General features: G+C 35.0%; 3 protein-coding genes across 4 annotated transcripts; 2 read left to right on the top strand and 1 right to left on the bottom strand.

Moving 5' to 3' along the window:
* The first annotated feature begins 401 nt into the window (after window positions 1-401).
* LOC117904468 (pentatricopeptide repeat-containing protein At1g74900, mitochondrial) lies at window positions 402-2,994 on the top strand. Its single transcript, XM_034817078.1, has one exon. It carries the CDS (start codon window positions 500-502, stop codon window positions 1,976-1,978), a length of 1,479 nt encoding a protein of 492 aa, XP_034672969.1. The 5' UTR covers window positions 402-499; the 3' UTR covers window positions 1,979-2,994.
* A 1,201-nt stretch (window positions 2,995-4,195) lies between these two features.
* Window positions 4,196-8,146, top strand: LOC117904470 (E2F transcription factor-like E2FE). 2 transcript variants are annotated; one of them, XM_034817080.1, is made up of 11 exons: window positions 4,196-4,529; window positions 4,667-4,734; window positions 4,814-4,866; window positions 5,114-5,191; window positions 5,272-5,325; window positions 5,434-5,503; window positions 5,785-5,852; window positions 5,945-6,017; window positions 6,094-6,167; window positions 6,361-6,754; window positions 7,737-8,146. In XM_034817080.1, exons 1-11 carry the CDS (start codon window positions 4,438-4,440, stop codon window positions 7,823-7,825), a joined length of 1,113 nt encoding a protein of 370 aa, XP_034672971.1. In that variant the 5' UTR covers window positions 4,196-4,437; the 3' UTR covers window positions 7,826-8,146. The 2 variants fall into 2 exon arrangements, with proteins under 2 accessions (XP_034672971.1, XP_034672972.1); XM_034817081.1 differs by having other exon boundaries at window positions 4,204-4,529; window positions 6,106-6,167.
* Window positions 8,147-8,877: 731 nt separating this feature from the next.
* LOC117904469 (mannose-1-phosphate guanyltransferase alpha-like) lies at window positions 8,878-14,004 on the bottom strand. The gene is made up of 15 exons (XM_034817079.1): window positions 13,543-14,004; window positions 13,023-13,120; window positions 12,837-12,937; window positions 12,645-12,723; window positions 12,381-12,441; window positions 12,128-12,174; window positions 11,942-12,034; window positions 11,737-11,827; window positions 11,034-11,082; window positions 10,133-10,249; window positions 9,887-10,034; window positions 9,658-9,750; window positions 9,510-9,578; window positions 9,328-9,370; window positions 8,878-9,212 (listed from the first exon to the last, which is right to left on the bottom strand). Exons 1-15 carry the CDS (start codon window positions 13,598-13,600, stop codon window positions 9,112-9,114), a joined length of 1,248 nt encoding a protein of 415 aa, XP_034672970.1. The 5' UTR covers window positions 13,601-14,004; the 3' UTR covers window positions 8,878-9,111.
* Window positions 14,005-21,675: the final 7,671 nt, after the last annotated feature.

The following is a 21,675-nucleotide window of genomic DNA, read 5'->3' as shown; positions in this document are numbered from 1 at the left end:
AGAGGTCGTCCCTTTTTATGGTCTTTATTTTGGAGTGAGGTGAGTTTGTGCACCCTTTTTGAAGAAGACCACTCTTCTAGTGATCTGATTTTTTGTAGTTCCAAAAACTAATTTCAAATCCACCTATTGCATTACCTCTCTCATATTTGAACATTAAAAATAACAAATTTTTGGATATAAATCTCTTTCAATATTTCTATTATTTAATTATATTTTTTAAAGAAAAAGTTATTTTTACGAGGAAAAAAATAAGAATATTTTTGTTAAAATAAATATATTTTTGTTCATAAAATGTGAAGAGTTAGATTTATAAATTGAGGGTTATTTTATTCTTTTAATCAAATAATTCTAATTATTATTAGTAGGTGAAAGTTGTTTTTATCTAACGAGTATTATTTCAATCTTTATAATTAAATATTTTTTAAAAATTTTGTGTGGTAATATACATACGAAATTTTTTTCTCAGCTTCGAAGCGCATGAGGCTCAATGTGATCGGGGATGTTGATACTGGCAAACAGACTTTCGTCTCTACGCCCAACAAAAACCCTTCTAAAACCCATATCCTACAACTACAACCTCACAACCACCACATCACCACCGTCGCCGCCGCAAGACGCCACCATCGTCAACCTTGTGCTGAAAACTGACTCACAGACCCTGACGCGAACCCTAGAAAGATACCCAGTCGAATGGACCCCAGACCTCGTCGACAGAGTCCTCAAGCTCCTCTGGAACCACGGCCCCAAAGCCCTCCAATTCTTCAAGTCCCTCGATTACCACCCTACCTATGCACACGTCTCCTCCTCCTTCGACCACGCCATCGACATCGCTGGCCGTTTGCGCGATTACAAGACTCTCTGGACCCTCGTCGACCGTATGCGGACTCGTCGGCTCGGCCCCAATCCCAAAACCTTTGCAATAATCACTGAGAGGTACGTCTCCGCCGGCAAACCGGATAGGGCTATTAAGATATTCTTCTCGATGCATGAACATGGTTGTGTTCAAGATTTGAATTCGTTCAATACAATTCTCGATGTGTTATGCAAATCAAAGCGCGTGGAAATGGCTGATAATAAATTGTTTAAGGTTTTCAGGGGTAGGTTTAGGGCTGATACTGTTAGCTATAACATAATGGCAAATGGGTGGTGTTTGATTAAGCGAACCCCCAAGGCATTAGAGGTTTTGAAGGAAATGGTGAAGAGGGGGTTGAATCCCACCATGACAACGTATAATATATTGCTTAAAGGGTTCTTTAGGGCTGGTCAGTTGAAGGAAGCTTGGGAGTTCTTCTTGCAGATGAAGAAGAGAAAATGTGAAATTGATGTTGTCACTTACACTACTGTGGTTCATGGATTTGGAGTTGCTGGTGAGGTTCGAAAAGCTCACAGGGTTTTTAATGAGATGATTGGGGAGGGGGTACTCCCATCGGTTGCAACTTATAATGCCTTTATTCAAGTGTTGTGTAAGAAAGATAATGTGGAAAATGCAATATCGGTTTTTGAGGAGATGTTGAGGAAGGGTTACATGCCCAATTCAACCACTTACAATGTAGTGATTAGAGGGTTGTGTCATGTGGGGAGAATGGAAAAGGCAATGGAGTTTATGGCCAGAATGAAGGATGATGAGTGTGAGCCGAATGTTCAGATATATAATGTTGTCATTCGTTATTTTTGTGATGCAGAAGAAATTGAGAAGGGTTTGAATGTTTTTGAGAAGATGGGGGATGCAGATTGCTTGCCCAATTTGGATACATACAATATTTTGATTAGCGCAATGTTTGTGAGGAAGAAATCAGACTATTTGTTGACAGCAGGAAAGTTATTGATTGAGATGGTTGAGAGAGGGTTTCTGCCTCGAAAATTTACTTTCAATCGGGTTCTGGATGGGCTTTTGCTGACAGGCAATCAAGATTTTGCAAAAGAAATTCTGAGATTGCAGAGCAGATGTGGCCGTCTTCCTCGTCGGCTCAAGCTGTGAAGCTGAGCAGCATTCAGATTGGTTCATAAACAACAGGGATTTTATCCCCAATGCACCTTCCTTGGCCAATCCCCTGATGTGATAGTAAGTTCATTCCTCTGCACAATTGTGAGCCCATTATCATTTGAAGGTGTTTCTACTCTTATTGAAGCTGCCATGTTTTATTCGGTTTCGAAGATTTTCATGTCTGATGGCTGTGACCACATTTTGAACTCTATGAAACTCTCTGAAACTCTGATGGTCTAATGGTATATTGAGGATGAGCTGCTACATTGATATTGGATGAATATTGTCAATTGATGCACAACTTGGCTTGGCTTCGAAAGGTTACTCTATTGCTAGTGCTTCACAAAATAGGACTTTTATTATGCAAGCTGTGGACAAGAAAGGTTATGAATGGGACGGTTCAATCTTTGGAATCTTGAGACCCTGGGATGGAAGCATTCATCTCTGCTGACAGGAAAAAGAAACAAGGTGGTTTTAGCTCTTGAGAAGAAAACAAGACAGCTACTGAAGTGAACAGTTAATCAATAGATGGTTTGATACTTAAATAACTATCAATTCTCATAATAGCTTATTCTTATATTAACAGTTGATCAACAGAAGGTTTGGTACTTAATTAACTACCAATTTTCTGCGATAGATTATGCTTTGTATCACCTTATTTGACTGTTGGTTTTACCATACCGAGACCGACAAATAAGAAGGTTAATAAACTATGCATTTTTTACCTCCTCTGGTTCGTTCTTTTTGTCAACATCCTTCTCTGTCAATTCCATCTCTGCTGTGCACTTGGCAAGAGTTTGTATCCCTATCTTTTAATTAAGGTCTGGAATTGCCTCATTTTTTTATCTTTAGTTGATGTAATTGTAGAATTATTCCAAGTGCATCATTGTTGAAAAAGAGGACAATGCTATTAGAATGTTGAAGCAGAGTTACTTTGATGCCTATGATTCAGGCTAATTCCTCTGTTGTCTTCTGAGGTTTATGAATTTGGTGCAGCCATTGTTGTTTTACATTGTGAGCCATTACAAATGTTGATGTCTGGAACTGATCGTCTGGAACTGATCATCTGGATGATAGTATAAGAGTTTCTTTTAATCCAAACAGCACATACGAAATTTGGGGAACACAGAGCTGTTGCAGTGAGCTAGAATTGATCATATGCTTGCTTTGACAAACTGTTATGCTCAATTTTGTTTTGATTGCTTCACCTCTATGTGATGAATTTCTAGACTACATGAAGGCTATGGGATTTTGATAGGAAGTGAATTCAGATCCAGTGAGACTCAATGTTTATGATATCTGCATGGCATCATTAATATATACATTTTATATATCATTAATATGAAAATATTTTTTAAAAATAATTATATATAGTTTAATATTAAAGATATTCCAATTTTTATTTCTAATATTAATATATTTAACTTGTAACAAAGATAAAGGCTAATGTATTAATATTCTTAATTTTATAATATATTTAAAAGTGAAATAAAATTTTATCATTTAATCATATTTTATTATTTTTACTATTATAAAAATTAGATATTTTTATTTATATTATTTTTACATTTATCATTTTTAAAGTCGTGTTTGATTTATGTATTATTAGAAAGACACAGTTTTATTTTTAGTTTTTCGTTACTAACCATTTAAATTTTCATATAAATAAATAAAATAAGATTTTTTTTTTAAATTATGTAACTCCATCAATCCGATCAACTTGAGTCTATTCCTATCAACTTAGACACAACTCGAGTTTAGAGAAAGAGATTTGGGTTGAGTATCTTGTATTATATGTCGGATTAGGATTAATTGTTTTATAATTTAGGATAACTCGAGTTTAGATAAAGAGATTTGGGTTAAGCTTGTATTGAGTATTTTGTATTACATGTTGGATTAGGATTGATTGTTTTATAATTTAGGTTGAGATCGGGTTAGTCATCAACGGATATTAGCATGGGAAAACCCTCAACGAAACAGGATTGGAGCTCATCTCAGGTATTAATGGGAGAAGGCGCCCTAAAGCTTGTGACTCAATAGGAATTTTTCTAAATTTAAAAGAAATTTAAACATGCGTTTCACTTTTTACCAACCAGGCAAACGGCGCAGCCGTTGCTGTTGAACTAAATTACCAACAAATACCCCCCAACGGCCAGATTGATGAGAAGATGAAGGGCAGAATGGGAAATTGGAAAACAGAGAGGCGCGTCTTGGAGAATCTGAATTCAAATTCCCGCTAACGGATAAAATATTCAAACTTGAAAAAGAAAAATAATCCCTCCAATCCTAAAACCACGTCGTTTTGAAATTGAATTCAACCCCCGTCCACCCGCCAAAGTCAACAATCTCTCATCTCCCTTCTTAACGGTCTCTTCGTCACCCCTTTCCCCCCCTCTCTCTCCAACCTTCATCTGGTACCAGTGAAAGTTGAATCCACCCGATCCAGTTGGAAAATGACATTATCTTCTTCTACGATTCAAGAATCCGCATCTCACCATCGCACTTACAGTAGAAAGCAAAAATCTCTGGGTCTCTTATGTTCTAAGTATTGCTACTACTACTTTCTCTATTTGTTCCCGTGGGGAAATTTTCACTTTACTCGCTTTATTTTAGAAATGTGGTTTTTAGATCTGGAAGGCTGCCATTCTGAGGTTATCTTGCCTGTAAATGCTTTTTGTGCAGTTTCTTGAGCTTGTACAATCGGGATGGGGTGGAACCGATTGGGCTCGATGATGCCGCAAGCCGACTAGGTTTGATCTGATTTATGGTTTCTGTTATTTTCTATGTGCGTGGGTGGTTGTTTGTTGGCTGATCTTTTTGAGGTTGCAGGAGTTGAGAGGCGTCGGATCTATGACATTGTCAATGTTCTTGAAAGCGTTGGAGTAAGATTTGTTGTGCCTTTCATTTTTTCTTGCTATCTTTGGTTGCTGAGAAGGTGCGAAGAAAGAAAAGAGCTTGAAATTTTGAATGTTGGGTATTTCACTGTTTAAAACCCGGGAGAATGAACATTCAGAAATATTATACTCCTTTCATTCGTCAGTTTTCTTAGTAATCAGACATGCCTTTTGTTTTGTTTTGTTTTTTTTTTTTGGGAAATTTCTTAGTTTTGTTTTGTCTTTGATTACACAGGTTCTTGCAAGAAAAGCAAAAAATCAGTATTCTTGGAAAGGGTTTGGGGCAATTCCTAAGGCCCTAGAAGAACTTAGGGTAATTCATGTTTCTAATTTTGTGGCCGTGAGGTTGATGTTTATAAAGTAACACTATTTTCTGTTTTGATGACATGGTAGGAAGAAGGTTTAAGGGAGAATTTCCATACCTTTGACAGCAACAACTCTGCTAAAGTAGGTTAATTAGGGTTTGAATTGATCTCTCTCTCTATAATTTGCATTTTGGTTACTTCATTATTGTAATTTGCCGCAGGGTTCACAGTTATTTTTTCTTTGTTTCAGATCTCAGATGACGAAGATGAAAGATTTTCCAATCCTAACACTGGGAGCCAGCAAGACAAATCAAACCCTAGTTCTGTTCTTAAATCAATCCTAACACTTAGTGCAATAATTTTGTAACCTTTTTGGCATTTCCCTCATTGAAAATTCAATTGTATGTTGCGATTTTGTCACATTGATCTGCATAAGAACTTATTCCTAGAGGGATTTGGACAAAGAACGAAAATTGAATTGCTCCTTTGTCTTCTTTGTTCATAGTTCTTTATGCAAATCAATGAAAAATGGCAGCCATAAGTGATAGTTGAAAGTGAGCTAGTGACATCCAGAAACTAAATCTGAATGTTTTCTTCACAGACAACAGAAGAGAAAAATCACTGGGACTTCTTACACAGAATTTTGTGAAGCTATTTCTCTGCTCTAATGTAAGCATTTTTAATTTACTATTATTTCCTCTGTTAGTGACTGCTGCATGATTAGTCAGTAGTTTGATTGGTTGAAATCACTTTTTCTTTAGGTGGATTTGATTTCCCTTGAAGAAGCTGCAAGGATATTGCTTGGGGATGGCCAGAACTCCTCAATAATGAGAAGTAATAAATCTTTCTTCCCTCCCTGCCTGTATCATGTTTATCAGTAGAGCTCTTTGACTAACACTCTCTGTATAAGATAACTCTGCAGCAAAAGTTAGACGGTTATATGATATTGCAAATGTGCTGTCTTCCATGAATCTCATTGAAAAGGTAAACATTACTGCAAACTCATACTAAATGAAGAAATTTAATCAGTAAAAATAAAGTGTATTTGTGGGTTCGTTTGTGTATGTGTTTTTTTCTTTATTCTCTTTTCTTTTTACAAGTTATCTAAGTTCAAATTTAACTTGATAAGGTTTTTCCCTGATGTTTAACTCTTAAATTTTTCTTGAATTCTATTCAGACTAATCAGACGGAAAACAGGAAGCCTGCATTCAGGTGGTTGGGGATGAGAGGAAAATCAGAGAATGGATCTTTTAGTGTTTTGAATCTTAATGAGTCTAAGAAAAGGACATTTGGTACTGAAATTACAAACATCAGCTTTAAAAGGAACAAGATGGCTTCTTCAGTTGAGGGGAATTCAAACCAGAATACAAAGATGCAATGGCAAATGCAAGTAAAGCATGAGAGTTTGGAAAATGGGATTGAAAGAAGTGATGTTGAGAAGGGTCCAAAGCAAAGTTCAAAAAGTTACCAGTTTGGTCCTTTTGCTCCAGTTAGTGTTCAAGACACTGTGAGACAGGTTCGTGATTGGGAAAGTCTTGCATCTACATATCGTCCTCAGTACCACAGCCAAGGTACCTTTTAATGATTCATTTGGAAATCATGTGAAATGCCCTAAATATATCATCATGATTGATGACCTCAGCACTTGAAGATGGGGTTAAGATGTTGGTACAAATTGAACAATATTTTGGAACCACAAACAATTTCAGCCAGTTAGTTATTTTTCACCCGTCTTTGACTCATTTACAAAGTCGTATAGTAATCTGGCAGCTGATGACTCCCAAATAGAACAAACTCATACTATGAACATATGTTGATGATTTATTGTTTGGAGATTCAAAATCACACCAGCAAACTGACAAAAGAAAAAGTTAATTACAAGTCATCCTCAATCTCTACTGATATTCCCATTTTCTGAGAAAAAAACTTTCCTTTTGTTTTCTCAACTGAAAGAAGCTTGTAAATTGGTTGATCTCTCATCCTTCTCATTTAGACCAAAATGCATGAGAAACTTAACTTTCTGAAGTATGCTTGGGAAAACCATTAGTCATTTGTTGATCGTCACCTGGCATTGAATCTGCTTTTCAACCCCTGATTGCTGTATCATATTGATATAATCAAAGCAATAAAATATTGGTATAAAGTATTGACAGTTATATCAAAGCTAAAAAGCATCAAGTTATCAATATAAATATGCTGTAGTGGAAGTATATTCTGACATATTTATAGACATTGATCTCTTGTACTACACTACTGTTTATCAATATACTTAAGTGACAGATATAGTAAAGTTGGTAGATGATTAGAAGCGGTGACATAGGATTCCCAATTATCCATCCTTTTTCTTGTTTGTCAGGTCTTCAGCTCTAAAATTGTTATTTTGAATGGTTGAGGTCCTTCATGTATGATATTTTGGGCAAAAACCTTTCATGTTCAAAGGTCATAAGAAAAGTCAGTCCATGCTTGCTTAAATGTTGTCTTGTTTCGTATCTTTTGTTCAAAGTGTTGCAGCAAAACATGCTAACAGAATAATGGTTTGCTATTTTATTGCAGCATTAAGAGACCTCTTTGCTCATTACATGGAAGCTTGGAAAACATGGTACTCTGAAGTTGCTGGGAAGGAGCCAATACAGATTTCTTGATGCTTCTTCCTTCCATTCAGCTCTTCTTCACAACCGAGTACACAACCACAGCATTAACTGTCATTCATTTTTTTTTTTTTACAAAAAAAAATTATGGAAAAGATGAGATGTCTTTGTGTTGGATGTATATTCTCTATGCACCAACTAGAATGGCTGTCCTCGAGAGGCTTTATGCAAGAGTGTTTGTTCTTGAGGACATCCTTAAGAGATACACTAAATTATTTTTTTTCTTTTTCTGCTAAAGTAATTTTAACACATGATTTGGGATATGTTCTCTATGTCTTTCGAGTTTACACTGACCATAAATGACAATCTTTAATGCATCCCCTACTTGAGAAATTTCTAGCACATTCCTGGAGAGTTCAGGACTTTGGATTCTGAGTCCAAAAAATTCTCACTTGGAAACATCAGGCACCAGGGGTTGTCTTGAATCACTATTTGCTTTCAAGGAATACATGGTGAATTTGTTATCTTTTAAGATTATCAAAATGGATTTCTTTAAAAAAAAATCACTCGTTTAGAAAGCATGTTTCTATGGTTACTGAGGAAAAGAAATGTTAAATATTGTACAAACTACAGAGAAAAAGTAATGGGTAATAGGGATAAGGTAGAATCGTTTGATTTTAGGTAATGTAGCCACTGAAAAGGTCATTTAGACCTGAAAGAGCCTCCTACAACCACCCAAGTTAAGTGAAACCTCCAACTCTGGCAAATTTACCTCTTAGGCTTTTATTTTTAGTGAGAGTCTCTTCACAACTTTTCTGATTTGCAAGTAGCAAGAGCTTGGCATTTTATAGTTTAAAACAAGCCACTTGGAGAAGAGGGTCACAGGATAATCTATACCTGATGTGGGTAAAGGTTTGTGTAGATGGGAAGCCTAATTGTTCTGTCTTGCTAGTATTTTACAGTGCAAACTGCTGGCAATGCCCCTTTTTTCTGGTATGACAAGGGAAAACATAAACATGGGGTTCAATAAAATGCCTTCCAATAAGCTGTAGATTTATTTTTGGTGTGAGAGGCAACTTAACCTGCTATCACATTAATTAACCTAAAGGGTTTTATAAATGCCATGCTGTATGGCAGAATAGTAGATTCATCATTCATCCACATCTACAATGCTATATGGCAGAATTGAAGAAATTGAATTTCTTTTATTTTGTACTTAGAAAAGTTAATTTACGAATGATGGAGAGAGAGAGAGAGAGAGAGAGAGAGAGAGAGAAAGCTGCTTCTATTGCAGAATTATTTCCTCATAAACGAAAGGGAATCGAGGCTGCCTCGATCTATTATAGAATTATTTCCTCCTGAACACTAACATTGAGAGTCTTGTTGGGGAGGACAATGCTATTAACCACCACAACTTCATCTTCTACTGCAACTGCTTCACCTAAGATTCAGAAACAGTGAAACACCAATACTCAGATGTTGTTCTGTGTCTATCCAGGAATTTCTAAATAAGGAAATAGAAAACTAGTGGAAAAGATAAGGCATTAAGATGGTACCAAGGATTGTAATCCCGAGTTTTGCATTGAAATCTCCTCCAGCCTGAAACCAATATATCATAATTGATCAACAGCCACTAAACATAAGCAAGGAACTGAAATGCACTTTCCTATCTGGGATGAACATAGCTAGCTTTATATAGACATTTATCATCCTAAGATAACCCAGTGTTTGGACTTGCCTGAACACGGGACCATTTCCCTACTGAAGATTTCCATCCGACAATTGCATGAATAACGACTGCATTTTCCTGAGAAACAGTGTATACATAAATGTCAAGGTCTAGGTAAAGTATCTGTGCATTTCAATTTTTAGAGGAGGTTGCATACCTTGATTTCAACATCATCAAGAATGATACAACTTATGAGCCTTACACCTGCTCCAATGCGAGCATTTGCAGAAATTGAGACATTAGGACCAATCTGTTCCAATGTATAGCAGAAAAGTTAGTCTATTAAGTAAATATGACCAAGGACCAAAGACCCAAAAAAGGAAAAAAATGCATATTGAATAGTTCACCAATGCTTCATCAAATGTGTATTCAGAACTAAGTAATACCTTTGCAGTTGGGTGTACTTTTGCAGATGGATGAATATAAACATTACCAATAATGGTGGCACTCTTTGTACCATCCCCACTTGCCAAAAGATTGGGAAAGGTGAACTGGTATTGGGAAAGATACAGAGCAGAACATTTCAAAGACATTCTGCAAGAGAATAACTCTAAGGTGTCACATAATGATCCCAACTGAAGGGGAAAAGATTATATTAACACCATACTTAAGAGGTTTGAATTATTAATTACCCTGGAGTTTTGATCTGTTCCCAAAAGCCCATGGTCTCATATGTATATAACTGCTTCTTGCCTGCGAGAGGCGACAGGATATCTTGATCCAATCTGACAAAATCCTTAGGAAGACTCCTGTTGAAGGAAGCCCATCAGTGTAGGAAATCAAAAGGAATCATGGATGTATAAAATCAAAGGTTGATCATTAGTGATACCATTTCAACTACTTGACGAACTATGCAAGGACCAAAGTTGGTTAGCAAGTTCATTTAAATTGATGATCAAATTCTATGCTGAAACAATACATTCAATATACTTTCACATAAAAATGAAAGGTTTGAGAGCAATTGTTTTTGTGTCAGTTTGCTATTTTACGTAATTCAACTGTGGTTGAGAATCCCAGGCTGCAGGAGATGAATATTCTATTAGATGACATCTCAACTGCTTCAATTACCACTTACTCAGCTAGATCCATTGACTTGGAGAAAATATCTGAGAATGGTAGTCGAAGCATGGATGCAATACAAAATGTGGTCAACATATAACCCTGTTACAGATTTCTCACCTATTGACCAGATACTGACCTTGTCAGCAAGTCGTTGAGTTATTTATGGCAGACAAATTGGTGCTAATGATATCAGGCTTTATTGAAAAGAAAAGGCACTGATAGAGGGCAACAGTTGCATTTTTCCAATTTCTGATTTTCAGATTCTGTTAACTACATAACTGACACTAAGCAAACAGGACAAAAGATTTATGTGATAGCCATTTATCAACATGAATTTTTCAAGTCAACAGCAACCAGAAAAGATACTATATAGATCTATGATCGTGAAAAATCAGTAACTTTCATCAACGTGAAACATATAGAATCAAGAATATGACAACTGGAAGTTTGGAACCAAGAGAAAGGCCGTACCTTGTTGCAGATTGGAGAGCTTCAAAACTGGATAAACGTCTGAGATCAGCTGTCAATAACAAAAAGGGATTCAGTATTAAACTTTTCCTTGTATCATCTCACAACCCAACATAAAAATCTATTGTTTGTTAGGAATATGCAGCGCTTGGAGCCCTGTTTGCAGGCTGCATACTAAATAGAAGACAAATTTGGGGAACTTCATGTGATTGCAACCTGAGCAGCTGGCCAGCACACAAATGACAAAAATAATTTCTCAATTCTCGTAAGTTACTTTCATGTAATCCTATTCTTTTAGTCCAGAAAATTCACAGCATCAAGTTTGAAGAGATGAATTGGATGATCAATTAGTCAAATGGATACCATCAAATGTGAAAGAGAGAAAGAGGCATATTTCCAAGTTAATAAGTTAGCAAAAATGTAAAAGGCAAAAGGCTACAGCTACAAATGCAAAGAAAAAAGAATCAACAGTAAAATTCTTACATAATAATAGCTTAGCTGCAGGAAATAAAATATGCAAATGTGTGATCGGTTAGACAACAATGAGTATCTGTAATCTATACAAAAATGAAATGTGAATTCTTGTTGAGAGTTAAAAGCATAGGATTTACAAATACATGCTTGGATGTTGAATGTGTGAAAAATAATGAGTCAGTCTTCAGGAACCTAGATTGACATTTGCAACCTATTCACATATATTACTAACCTCGTTCCTTCCGTTGGGTGGAAACACCCTGTATAGCGGTAAAAATATCTGGTGTGAATATGTAAACACCACAATTTATCCGGTCACTTACCTGCATATTTCATTTGCAATATTAAGTCCAGAGAAAGCAGGAACTAACAAAGTTAACATCCAAAGGCAAGCTAGAGAATAAGCTATCGAATAGTTGAATTGATGTTGTACTCACAAAAGTTTCAGGTTTCTCTGTGTAATGCAAGAGTTCATTGGTGACTGGATCAGCTACCAACTCCCCAAACTGGCTGGCTAACTCAGCAGAAACCTGTACAAAGAAAGTCAGCTAAATCCTCACAATGAAGAAGACGATGATGCAGAAATCTGTCTATGCTAACAGCTTGTGTATGTCTTCACTAACCTTGATAACTAGGATGGTCCCCATCCCACCATATCTTATGTGTGCCTCTGCAAATGTCAATGACAAGAGGAAGCAATTAAGTTCATGTGGACCCGAGATAAATTAACAAATAACAACCATGAAATATCAAAATCAATGCTATGAAGGTACGCAGAACAAGCAATTCATTCAGGAACGGCACAGGGAGCAATAAGCAATAAAAGATAAGATTGATATAATCAGTGAGAAAAAAGAAAGGAGTTCCCCTTTCTACCTAGCATTTCCGGGAGGGGGAAACTGCAGCAGACATCACAGTTCAGCAAGACGATATGCGACTGACAAGAAAACAAAGAGAAATTATCAACAAATGAACTGCCTGTTTCAGAATACTATGTGTGCCCTGTGCCTACTAATATTTCTTTCTATCACAGCAGAAATAACAAAAGAATGTACTTCAATGATTAAAAAAAAAAATTGTCAAAAGACCATGTCCTGCAATTATCGACTGAATTAAGAAGCAAGGGACAAAGATGTAAACCGGGTTGTCTTCCATGATCAGATCTCTGAAGTTATAAAGCCCACCAGCCGACCCATGAGGTTTGTCTTCCTTCAAATATCTATAGCACCATAAAGGACAAGAAAGAGCACCAAGATCCAAAGATTCAAAGCCCACACTAAAATTTGAGAAACAAAATACATAACTAGGAAGAAATGCAGAGAAGCAAGCCACCTGACTGGAACTCTAAGCTCACTGGAGATTGAGGAGACATATAGTGCGAATTCGCGCTCCTCGTAGAAACCAACAAGATAGATCTGTGCTAAGTTTGGAATCTAAAATAGAAATAATAATCCAAATTACTGCTCATCTCAACCAAACAGAAACTACAGATTCCCAGAACTAGGATTGTGAATATACCCTTTTACAACCAGAAATTGGATGATGAACCATGGGCTGTCCTGCCAAAGGGAAAAGTGGCTTTGGAGTATTCAACGACAATGGCCGGAATCTGGTACCTGTAAAATGGAAATCATCAGCAAAATTCAGTAGAATAAGAAGTGGGTGCCATTATTGGATCTAAAAATAAAAATTTCCCACAAAAACGAAACTATTTTTTTCCAAACAAGACACCATCCTTAATAAAGGGTGTTGTCATTTCCATCCAAAAATCAAGCCATACTTGCAAAGGTAATGAAGAAGTGAAAAGAAAACAAGACGGGTGTCTCACAATTCGAGCCGCAAACAACATTTCCCATGAGAATGAAACCGATTATTCAAAATTATCCGCATAATTTTAAAAAACCAACCCATTATTTCGATCCAAATATCGAAATTCCCATACAAACCAAATCAATAAATTCAAAACAAACAGAGAAAAGGGTCTCATGATTTCCATCAACAACCCAAAATTCTTCGCTTTTTCTGTACAATGCCATACCTTTAGTTGGTCCACCCACCATGATAACAGCAACTACCCTCTCCTCAGAGCTTCCCATTTCTCACCAGAAGACCAAAACCCCCAGATCTCTCAAACCTCCAACCTCCAACCTCCTGTCCTCCTATGTTACAGAGCTCAAATCTCTTCTTCAAAGTAGAGAGGAAAAGAGCATACACAAGGGACACAACCCAGACGCAAAATTCATGTGATTCGTCCACGGTTTAAAAAACCACTGAATCACTACACAACAGCTGGATTGTTGCCGTGCAAAATGGTATCTTCAGGAGATAGGAAAGAGAGAAAAGAGTGAAATAAAAGTGGTAGTTATGAGGTGAAGATATAGTGAAGCGTCGGTAAGTTGTAAAGTAACCACACAAGAGGACGAATACCACCACCCGCTACTGATAAGCACACAGGAGATGAGGCGGAGGTCGAAGTTTCCACCTCTGCTTCCTCCACTTGTACTCTCCCTATATCTCCCTATCCTCCCTCTCTCTCTATCTTATTATTGGTCCCTTTCTTCTCTCTCTGAATTCATGATTTTGGAGGTCTGTTTGTCATCGGGTAGGTGCCTGGCTGGTAGTGGGACTCCCCCTACTGACCCACTTCAATCATCACTCATTCTTGCTTCCTTCTCTCTCCTCGTCGCTTTCATTTTTGTGAATTTTTTTGCATCACCTTCTTTCACACGATATTATTACAGTATTAAAGAAGTATCTATCACAAGGTACGAAGAAGTATTTCGATTTTAGGCAAGTTTTTTTTTTTTTGGGATCTACCAAAAATATATCATCAATCAATCAAAGTATATATTTTTTTGCATCATATTTCTATTTATTTATATCTTTTTACTATAATCTCATTCGTTTATATTTTTATTTAACGGTTTGAATCTCATCATATGTGTTTCAATTGTTCAAATCCCTCATCAAACATGTTAATTACAATGATATTTAATTGAATTCTTAAATTAATGTACAATGTTTGACATTTAATTTCTTTGTCTTCATGTTTTAAAGAGGTTGATAGACTTGTGAATCACATAATTAAAATAAATCATACTTATAAGATATTTTAATTGGGTGTCATGAATTTATGAATTACCAAAAAAATCCAACAGCATATTTGTGGTCTTTATTTAATTAATATCTTAGTTCACTACAAGAAAGAAGCTGCAGCCTTTTTTGAGTCTCAATAATTGAAGGGTGGTTTCAACTTTAACATTTGATTGCCATTCAAAAGCACACCAATTTACACTGAATTTGAGAAGAGAAAAAGTACAAAAATAAATAAATAAAAATAAAAAATGCAAAACCCACATGGGCTTTGATTTGGGTTTAAGTTGAAGAAACTATAGAAGGGTTAAACTTGAGATATAAAGGGTGTTTGGTATGGGGGTAAGGGCATATAAAGAATATACTTGTGGTAACAGAAAGCACAGGAGCCCGGAGGCCTGGCTACCAAACAGTATCCAGTCACATGTCCATTGTCCAGACAGAGGCTTTGTCTGCTATTGGAGGTGGGCATGATGGGGACAGAATGGTGAGAAATGGGGCAGATTTATTGCCGAAAAGGCCATGTGCAAGAATATTGGTAAGATTGAGATAAAGAAAGACCCCAAATGGGTTGGAAAGTTGAAACCACTCCCATCATTTTTGCTGGTTAAAATTGAGTTACAATTGGTAATTTTATTTAGGCATAAAGTTTATTGAATACCTCAAATTACATTCACTGTTTTTGAGATCTCAGACTGAACCAATTTGAGGTGTAGAATCAAGAATCCTTTTAAAAATTGGAGGGGTTTCACCCCAAGATTTTGGCAGTACCATTTATTGGAATCTTTTTCATTGATTCCTTGATCCTTTTAACTTCATGATTGAAGGTGGAATGTCAATTCTATGCCATTTAAGACAGAGACTTACTATTGGTAATGGAAGTTAAATGGCAGACTTTCCATCACTGACCCCAATTTGCTGAAAGTTCAGTTCATGATATGCATCTATCTTTATGACAAGTTGTAATTTTAAAATAATAAAGCTTGGTGGTATTAAGTTGGATTAGTCCAGTGGGGTTAGGTTGTGTAACCAAACCAACTAATAAACGTTTACCTCAAAGTCAATGTTTAATGTATGTCCAACTTCTCTTTTTTTTTTTTAAACCCCAAATTGATTGGATAAGATGGATTGAGTTGAACCCACTTGTAATAACCTTTTTAAAATTATATTTCATATATTTTATATCAAAATTTAAATAATAAATAATATGGACATCAACCCAATGTTATTATATAAATTATAGATATATTATTATTTTATTAAATACTCGACTCAAGTTTGGATTGGGTTTAGATAACTTAACGTTTTAACTCCAATTAAATTCAAGTTAGTTTTTTTTATCATTGTTATTCAAGTTCAACCCAAATTATAAAAATGGTTTCCAAATCCATCCAAAATTTGGGCAGTTTGGGCGGTTGAACTTGTTCAAGTTGCATCTCTCGTGAGCAATCAATTAGACTTATTAGGGAATTTTATATCTTGAATTTTAACATTTTTTTTAAAGTAATAGTTGAAAGAGGTACTTGTATCACAAAAAGAATATGAATTTAATTTTTCGAGGATCATATTTGTAATACCATATTAAATTACATTATTATTATTATTATTATTTATTAAAACGATTTAAGTTACTATAAATAGGTTGGAATAAATTTATATTGAGCACATGTTTTTTAAGTGACTGTTGATGATGTTAGGAATTTGAGGCTAATTCAACCTATGGTAATCACCCTAGAGGGGAGGTGAATAGGGTGATGGTCTCTTTTCACAAATTTAAACAAGTGAATGCAAGAGACAATTATATGTAAGTATATAATAATCAATATATAGACAATTGCATATAAATTAAAGAGTAGGGAAGATAGAATACAAATACAAGAGTTTATAGTGGTTCGGCGCAACCCGGCCTACAACCACTCTCCTCTAGCTTCAATCCCGAGCTTGAGGTTCCACTAATCCAAGGCTTCCAAACCAAGCCTTCAAGCAATACAATTGGATTATGGTTCCAATTCACCCTCTTGGACTTTTGGCTCCAAGCACCCTTTACACTTCTCAAGAGATATCCCACTCTTGAACAACCCCTCAAGTGATGCCCCACACTTGAGAAACTTCCTCTCAAAGATTTACAAATGAATGATCTCTCAAAAATCCTAGCATAAGAACTTTAAGCTCAAATGATACAAGAAAAACTAGGATTGAATTGTGCACTAAAGATATGCAAGTTTTGAAATAATGGTGCACTAAAAAAATACTCTTCCAAGGCTCAAATATAATCAAGAAAGATTTGGGAAGGTTAAGCTCTTGAAACAATAAATATTGGAGCCTTTTTATAGAAGAGAAAAACCAAACTAGCCGTTTGGGGTTCGATCGGTCGAGTTAGGGGTTGACCGGTTGACTAGCCGTTAACATTAAATGTTTGACAGGTGACCGTTGGGCCTCAACCGAACCTCAACCGGTTGAGGTTCAACCTTGATCGGGAAGAGAAGACCACTGGGAGAGAGAGAGAGAGACTTTTTGGCCTCCCTCAACCAGTCCTCGACTGGACGAGCACAACCGGTTGACCGGTTGAACCGGTTGAGCCATTTTTTGGCTCAACACCCAACCTTTTTTAATTTAAAACCTTTTAACACAAGTTTGAAAATCATTTAACACAAGGTTTTAGTTGAAAACATGAAATCATCCAATTCTTAAGATATTTAAAACAATATTACTCTTAGATGATTTTGGTGCATAAATAAAGAATGAAATGCATGAAAGTCTTAGTGCACCAACAACCTTACAAAGAGATCTTATGAAACTTTGGTCTTGAAAACTCTTCTCTTTGAGGTGGTCTTCTTCTTCATGATTTTTCCTTGGCTTGATTTGTCTTTGTGATTGCCACTTTGGAAATCGTTTTGCCTAATCACACTTAAAATATAATCATTAGTTCTAAACCTTGTTTTGTTGTCATCAAAATCAAGATTAACCAAACCTTGGTTTCACAAATGGAAGTATAATTTGTTGTGAAAATGTACAATAATAAATAATAATAGGAAGAAAAAAATAAGAGAACAAAAACAAAAATACCTAAAAAACATAATGGTTTACGTGGTTCAACTTAAAACCTACATCCATGGGCGAAAATAGAGAAGAACTACCACTATTGTTGAAGAAGATTACAACCTTAGAGTTCTCAAATCCTGAAGTCTCAATTACTCTAAAAAAGCGACTCATTTTTATTTTTTTGGTCCAAATCTCTTCTTTCATTTTTTTTCTAATTATATACGAAGATTCTACATATGAAACTAATTGTATAATTGTTAAAGATCCATGTTCCTAAAATAAGATCTCACAGTAAGATATTTCCTTTATAATAATAAGAAATAATAGGATATTTTCTTTATATTTCCTTTATTAAAGGACTTGAGAGCCCTATGGTTATAATATCTTTTAACAAAAGTGGAAGTTGTTCTTTGTCTTCTTTAGGTTGAACCATGTAAATCATTATTTGCTTTATGTGTTTTTTTTTTTTCATAATCTTATTTTTTCCCTATTATTATTCTTTGTCGTGGTTTTTCACAAGAAACTAGGATCAGAGCACATGTTACTAGACCTAAAATGACAATAAAGTTTGAGGTTGAGAAGTTTGATGGAAAAAATGATTTTAGTTTATGGCATGTTAAGATGCATGCCTTATTGGTTCAACAAGGGTTGTCTAAAGCATCGAAAGATAGAGAGGCTTCATCAACAATGATGTTTGATAAAGAGAAAGATAAACTTATGGAGAAAGTGCACAATGTTATTCTATTGTGCTTGGGTAATAAGATACTTCGTAAGGTTGCAAAAAAAGATACAACTACTAAGTCGTGGTTGAAGCTGAAAAACCTGTATGTGACAAAGTCTCTTACAAATTGTTTATATCTTAAGAAGTGGTTGTTTACTCTCTAGATGAAAGAAGGTACGTCCATTAAAGACTACCTTGATGAGTTTAATAAAATTGTCATAAATTTGAAGAATATTGATTTTAGAATTAATGGTGAAAACCAAGTCATAATTTTGATGTATTCCATATCAAATTCTTATGAGGATTTCATGAATACCATGATGTATGGTAAAAATACTCTTTTTATAGAGGATGTTAAAGCAGTCTTGAACTCAAAGGAGTTGAAGAAGAGAGTGTTTGAGAGTAGAGTAGACCACCCAGGTGAAAGTTTGGTTGCTAGAGGGAAAACAAGATAGAAAAATAATGACATAAGAGGTTGGTCTAGATCTAAATCAAAGTTCAAGAGAAACAAGTGTTTCAATTGCAACAGAGAATGACACTATGTGAGAAATTATCTATATCGTAAAGAAAAGAAAAAGAGAAAACTTTTAATTCTTGTGATGCAATAGTTGCAAAATAAAATTCAGATATTGCAAATGTCTTTTTAGTTATTGTTATAACTCAAGTGATGAAAGGATTCTTGATCGAGGGTGCTCTTATCATATGTCTCCTAATTTGAATTAAAATGCATGATGATATTATAAGGATATTAAATTATGTAAGAGATCTTCCAGAGTTGAAGAAAATTTTGATTTCTTTGGGAACACTTGGTTCCAATGGATGCACATATAAGGCTAGAGGGAGTTTTGAGGATTTCAAAGGGCACTTTTGTTGTGATGAAATGAAAAAATATTAGTGGTCTTTATACATTGTAGGATAGCATGGTTACAGGTGTAGCCATAGTTTCAACCTCATAATCAATTTCAGAGACTACCAAATTGTGACATATGCAGTTTAGGCATATAAGTGAGAGAACATTGACAATCTCGAGCAAACGAGGTTTACTTGGTAGACAGAAAATAGGAGAACTGGATTTTTGTGAATATTGTGTGTTCAGGAAATAATGTAGGGTTAAATTAGTGCAACTGTTCATAAAATTAAAGGTAATTTGGATTACATTCATTTAGATATTTGGGGCCCTTCTCAAGTTGTCTCACATGGTGATGGAAGATGTGTTGACCGTTATTAATAATTACTTTAGAAAGGTTTGGGTATATATCTTGAAACATAAAAATGGTGTCTTTGAGAAGTTCAAACAATGGAAAACTATGATCGATAAGCAAACAAGAAATCAGATCAAGTGCTTGAGAATTGACAATGATGTGGAATTCCATGGGACACCAAGCAGTTAAGCATACTTCATAGCAAAATGTTGTTGTAGAATGGATGGATAGAACTCTTTTAAAGAGAGCACGATGCATGCTTTTAAAGGTAGGGTTGTTGAAAGATTTCTAGGTTGAAGCGGTAAATTCAGTTTGTTATCTTGTGAATATATCTTCTTCAATTCCTATTAATTGTAGGACTCTTGAATAGATATGGTTTAGTTTACCTTGTAATTATGCTAATTTAAGATTTTTTTAGTTATTTTACTTATCCTCATGTAAATGAAGGTAAGTTGAAACCAAGGTTAAGGAAGTGTATATTTTTAGGATATGTAAACGAAGTGAAATGATATAGGTTATGTTGTTCATATTCAAAATTTTAAGGATGTGACTTTTAATGAGTTTGCAATAATGGATCATAGGAATGAGCAATTTGATGAATAAAACAACCTTCATATGAGAGAAAAGGTGGGGTTTGTACCTAAAGCTTTGAGAACCATAAAAAGAATAATTTCCATAAAGCCAACAGAGAAAAAAGTGCAACATTTTAATGATAAAGAAAATGCACCACAAGAGCAACAATACATTTTGGCTAGAGATAGAAGAAGGAGACAAATTAAACTACCTCGGAGGTATGCTTATATAGATTTGGTTGGTTATGTACTAAGTGTGGCAAAAAGCATTGAAAATGAAGAACCTCATCATGAAATAATCACTAGTAGGAAGTCTTCATAGTGAATTGTTGTTATGAATGAGGAAATTGAATATTTTCAAAAGAATCATACTTGGCAACTGGATAAGAAGTCTAAAGATAAAAAGATTGTTGGTTGCAAATGAGTCTTCAAATGAAAGAAAGGAGTTCCAAGAGTAAAGGATGTTAGGTTCAAAGTACGCTTAGTGGCAAAGGACTACACACAAAAGTAGGGTATGAACTTCAATGAAGTTTTTTCTTCAGTTATGAGACATAGCTCAGTCAAGGTGTTACTTGCTATGATTGCTTTATTTGATTTATAGTTAAAGCAACTTGATCTAAAGACTACTTTTTTACATGGTGAGTTGGAAGAACAAATTTATATGCATCAATTTGAGGGATTCATTATTTTGGGAAAGGAAGACTGTTTATTTGTTAAAGAAATCTCTTTATGGTTTGAAGCAATTTGCTAGGCAGTGGTATAAAAGGTTTTGATACTTTTATAATTGGTAATGACTATCATGAGAGTGAATATGAAAATTGTGCTTATCACAAGGAATTGCTTGATGGTTTTTTCATTTATTTATTGTTATATGTTGATGATATATTAATTACTTGCAAAAATATGTCTAAGATCAACAAGTTGAAAACTTAACTTTAGGGAGATTTTGAAATGAAAGACCTCAGAATTTCACAGAAAAAACATTAGGTATGGAGATTCATAGATACCAAGAAGTAGAGAAACTATATTTATCACATAAAAAATATATTAAGAAAGTGTTGGAACGCTTTAGAATACAAGGGTTAAACCAATGAGTATCCCATTAGTAACTCACTTTAAACTTTCAAGTGTTCTATTACCACAAACCAAGGAAAAGAAAAAGCATGTCACATATTCCTTCTGGTAGTGTAGTTAGGAGCTAAGTATGTTATGGCTTGCACTAGGTCAAACATTTCACATACAATTAGTGTGGTGAGCATATATATGGACCACCTTGGAAAGATTCTTCGCCAAACAGTGAAATGGATACTTCAATACTTGAGAGGAACATCACATATTGACTTAGTATATGATAAAAGTAATGACAACTGTAGGGAATTTGTTAGTTATGTTGATTTTGACTATACTGGAAATTTTGATAAAAAAAAGATCTTTAATAAAATATGTACTCACTTTATATCATAATGTTATTAGTTAGAAAGTAACCTTGCAATCTATAATTGTTTTGTCAACAATTGAAGCAGAATACATGACAACCATAA

The sequence above is a fragment of the Vitis riparia genome, chromosome 17 (genome assembly GCF_004353265.1).
Source record: "Vitis riparia cultivar Riparia Gloire de Montpellier isolate 1030 chromosome 17, EGFV_Vit.rip_1.0, whole genome shotgun sequence".
Classification (NCBI taxonomy): Eukaryota; Viridiplantae; Streptophyta; class Magnoliopsida; order Vitales; family Vitaceae; genus Vitis; species Vitis riparia.
This window is presented reverse-complemented; position numbering and strand designations above follow the sequence as displayed.

Excerpts from the sequence above, each read along its gene's own strand:
- LOC117904468 (XM_034817078.1), top strand. The coding sequence starts at position 500 with ATGTTGATACTGGCAAACAGACTTTCGTCTCTACGCCCAACAAAAACC.
- LOC117904470 (XM_034817080.1), top strand. The coding sequence starts at position 4,438 with ATGACATTATCTTCTTCTACGATTCAAGAATCCGCATCTCACCATCGC. Across the intron at positions 4,735-4,813 it reads TGATGCCGCAAGCCGACTAG|GAGTTGAGAGGCGTCGGATC; the intron begins GTTTGATCTGAT and ends TTGAGGTTGCAG. Across the intron at positions 4,867-5,113 it reads ATGTTCTTGAAAGCGTTGGA|GTTCTTGCAAGAAAAGCAAA; the intron begins GTAAGATTTGTT and ends TTGATTACACAG.
- LOC117904469 (XM_034817079.1), bottom strand. The coding sequence starts at position 13,600 with ATGGGAAGCTCTGAGGAGAGGGTAGTTGCTGTTATCATGGTGGGTGGA. Across the intron at positions 13,121-13,542 it reads GGTGGGTGGACCAACTAAAG|GTACCAGATTCCGGCCATTG; the intron begins GTATGGCATTGT and ends TCCATTTTACAG. Across the intron at positions 9,213-9,327 it reads ACTCGGGATTACAATCCTTG|GTGAAGCAGTTGCAGTAGAA; the intron begins GTACCATCTTAA and ends TCTGAATCTTAG.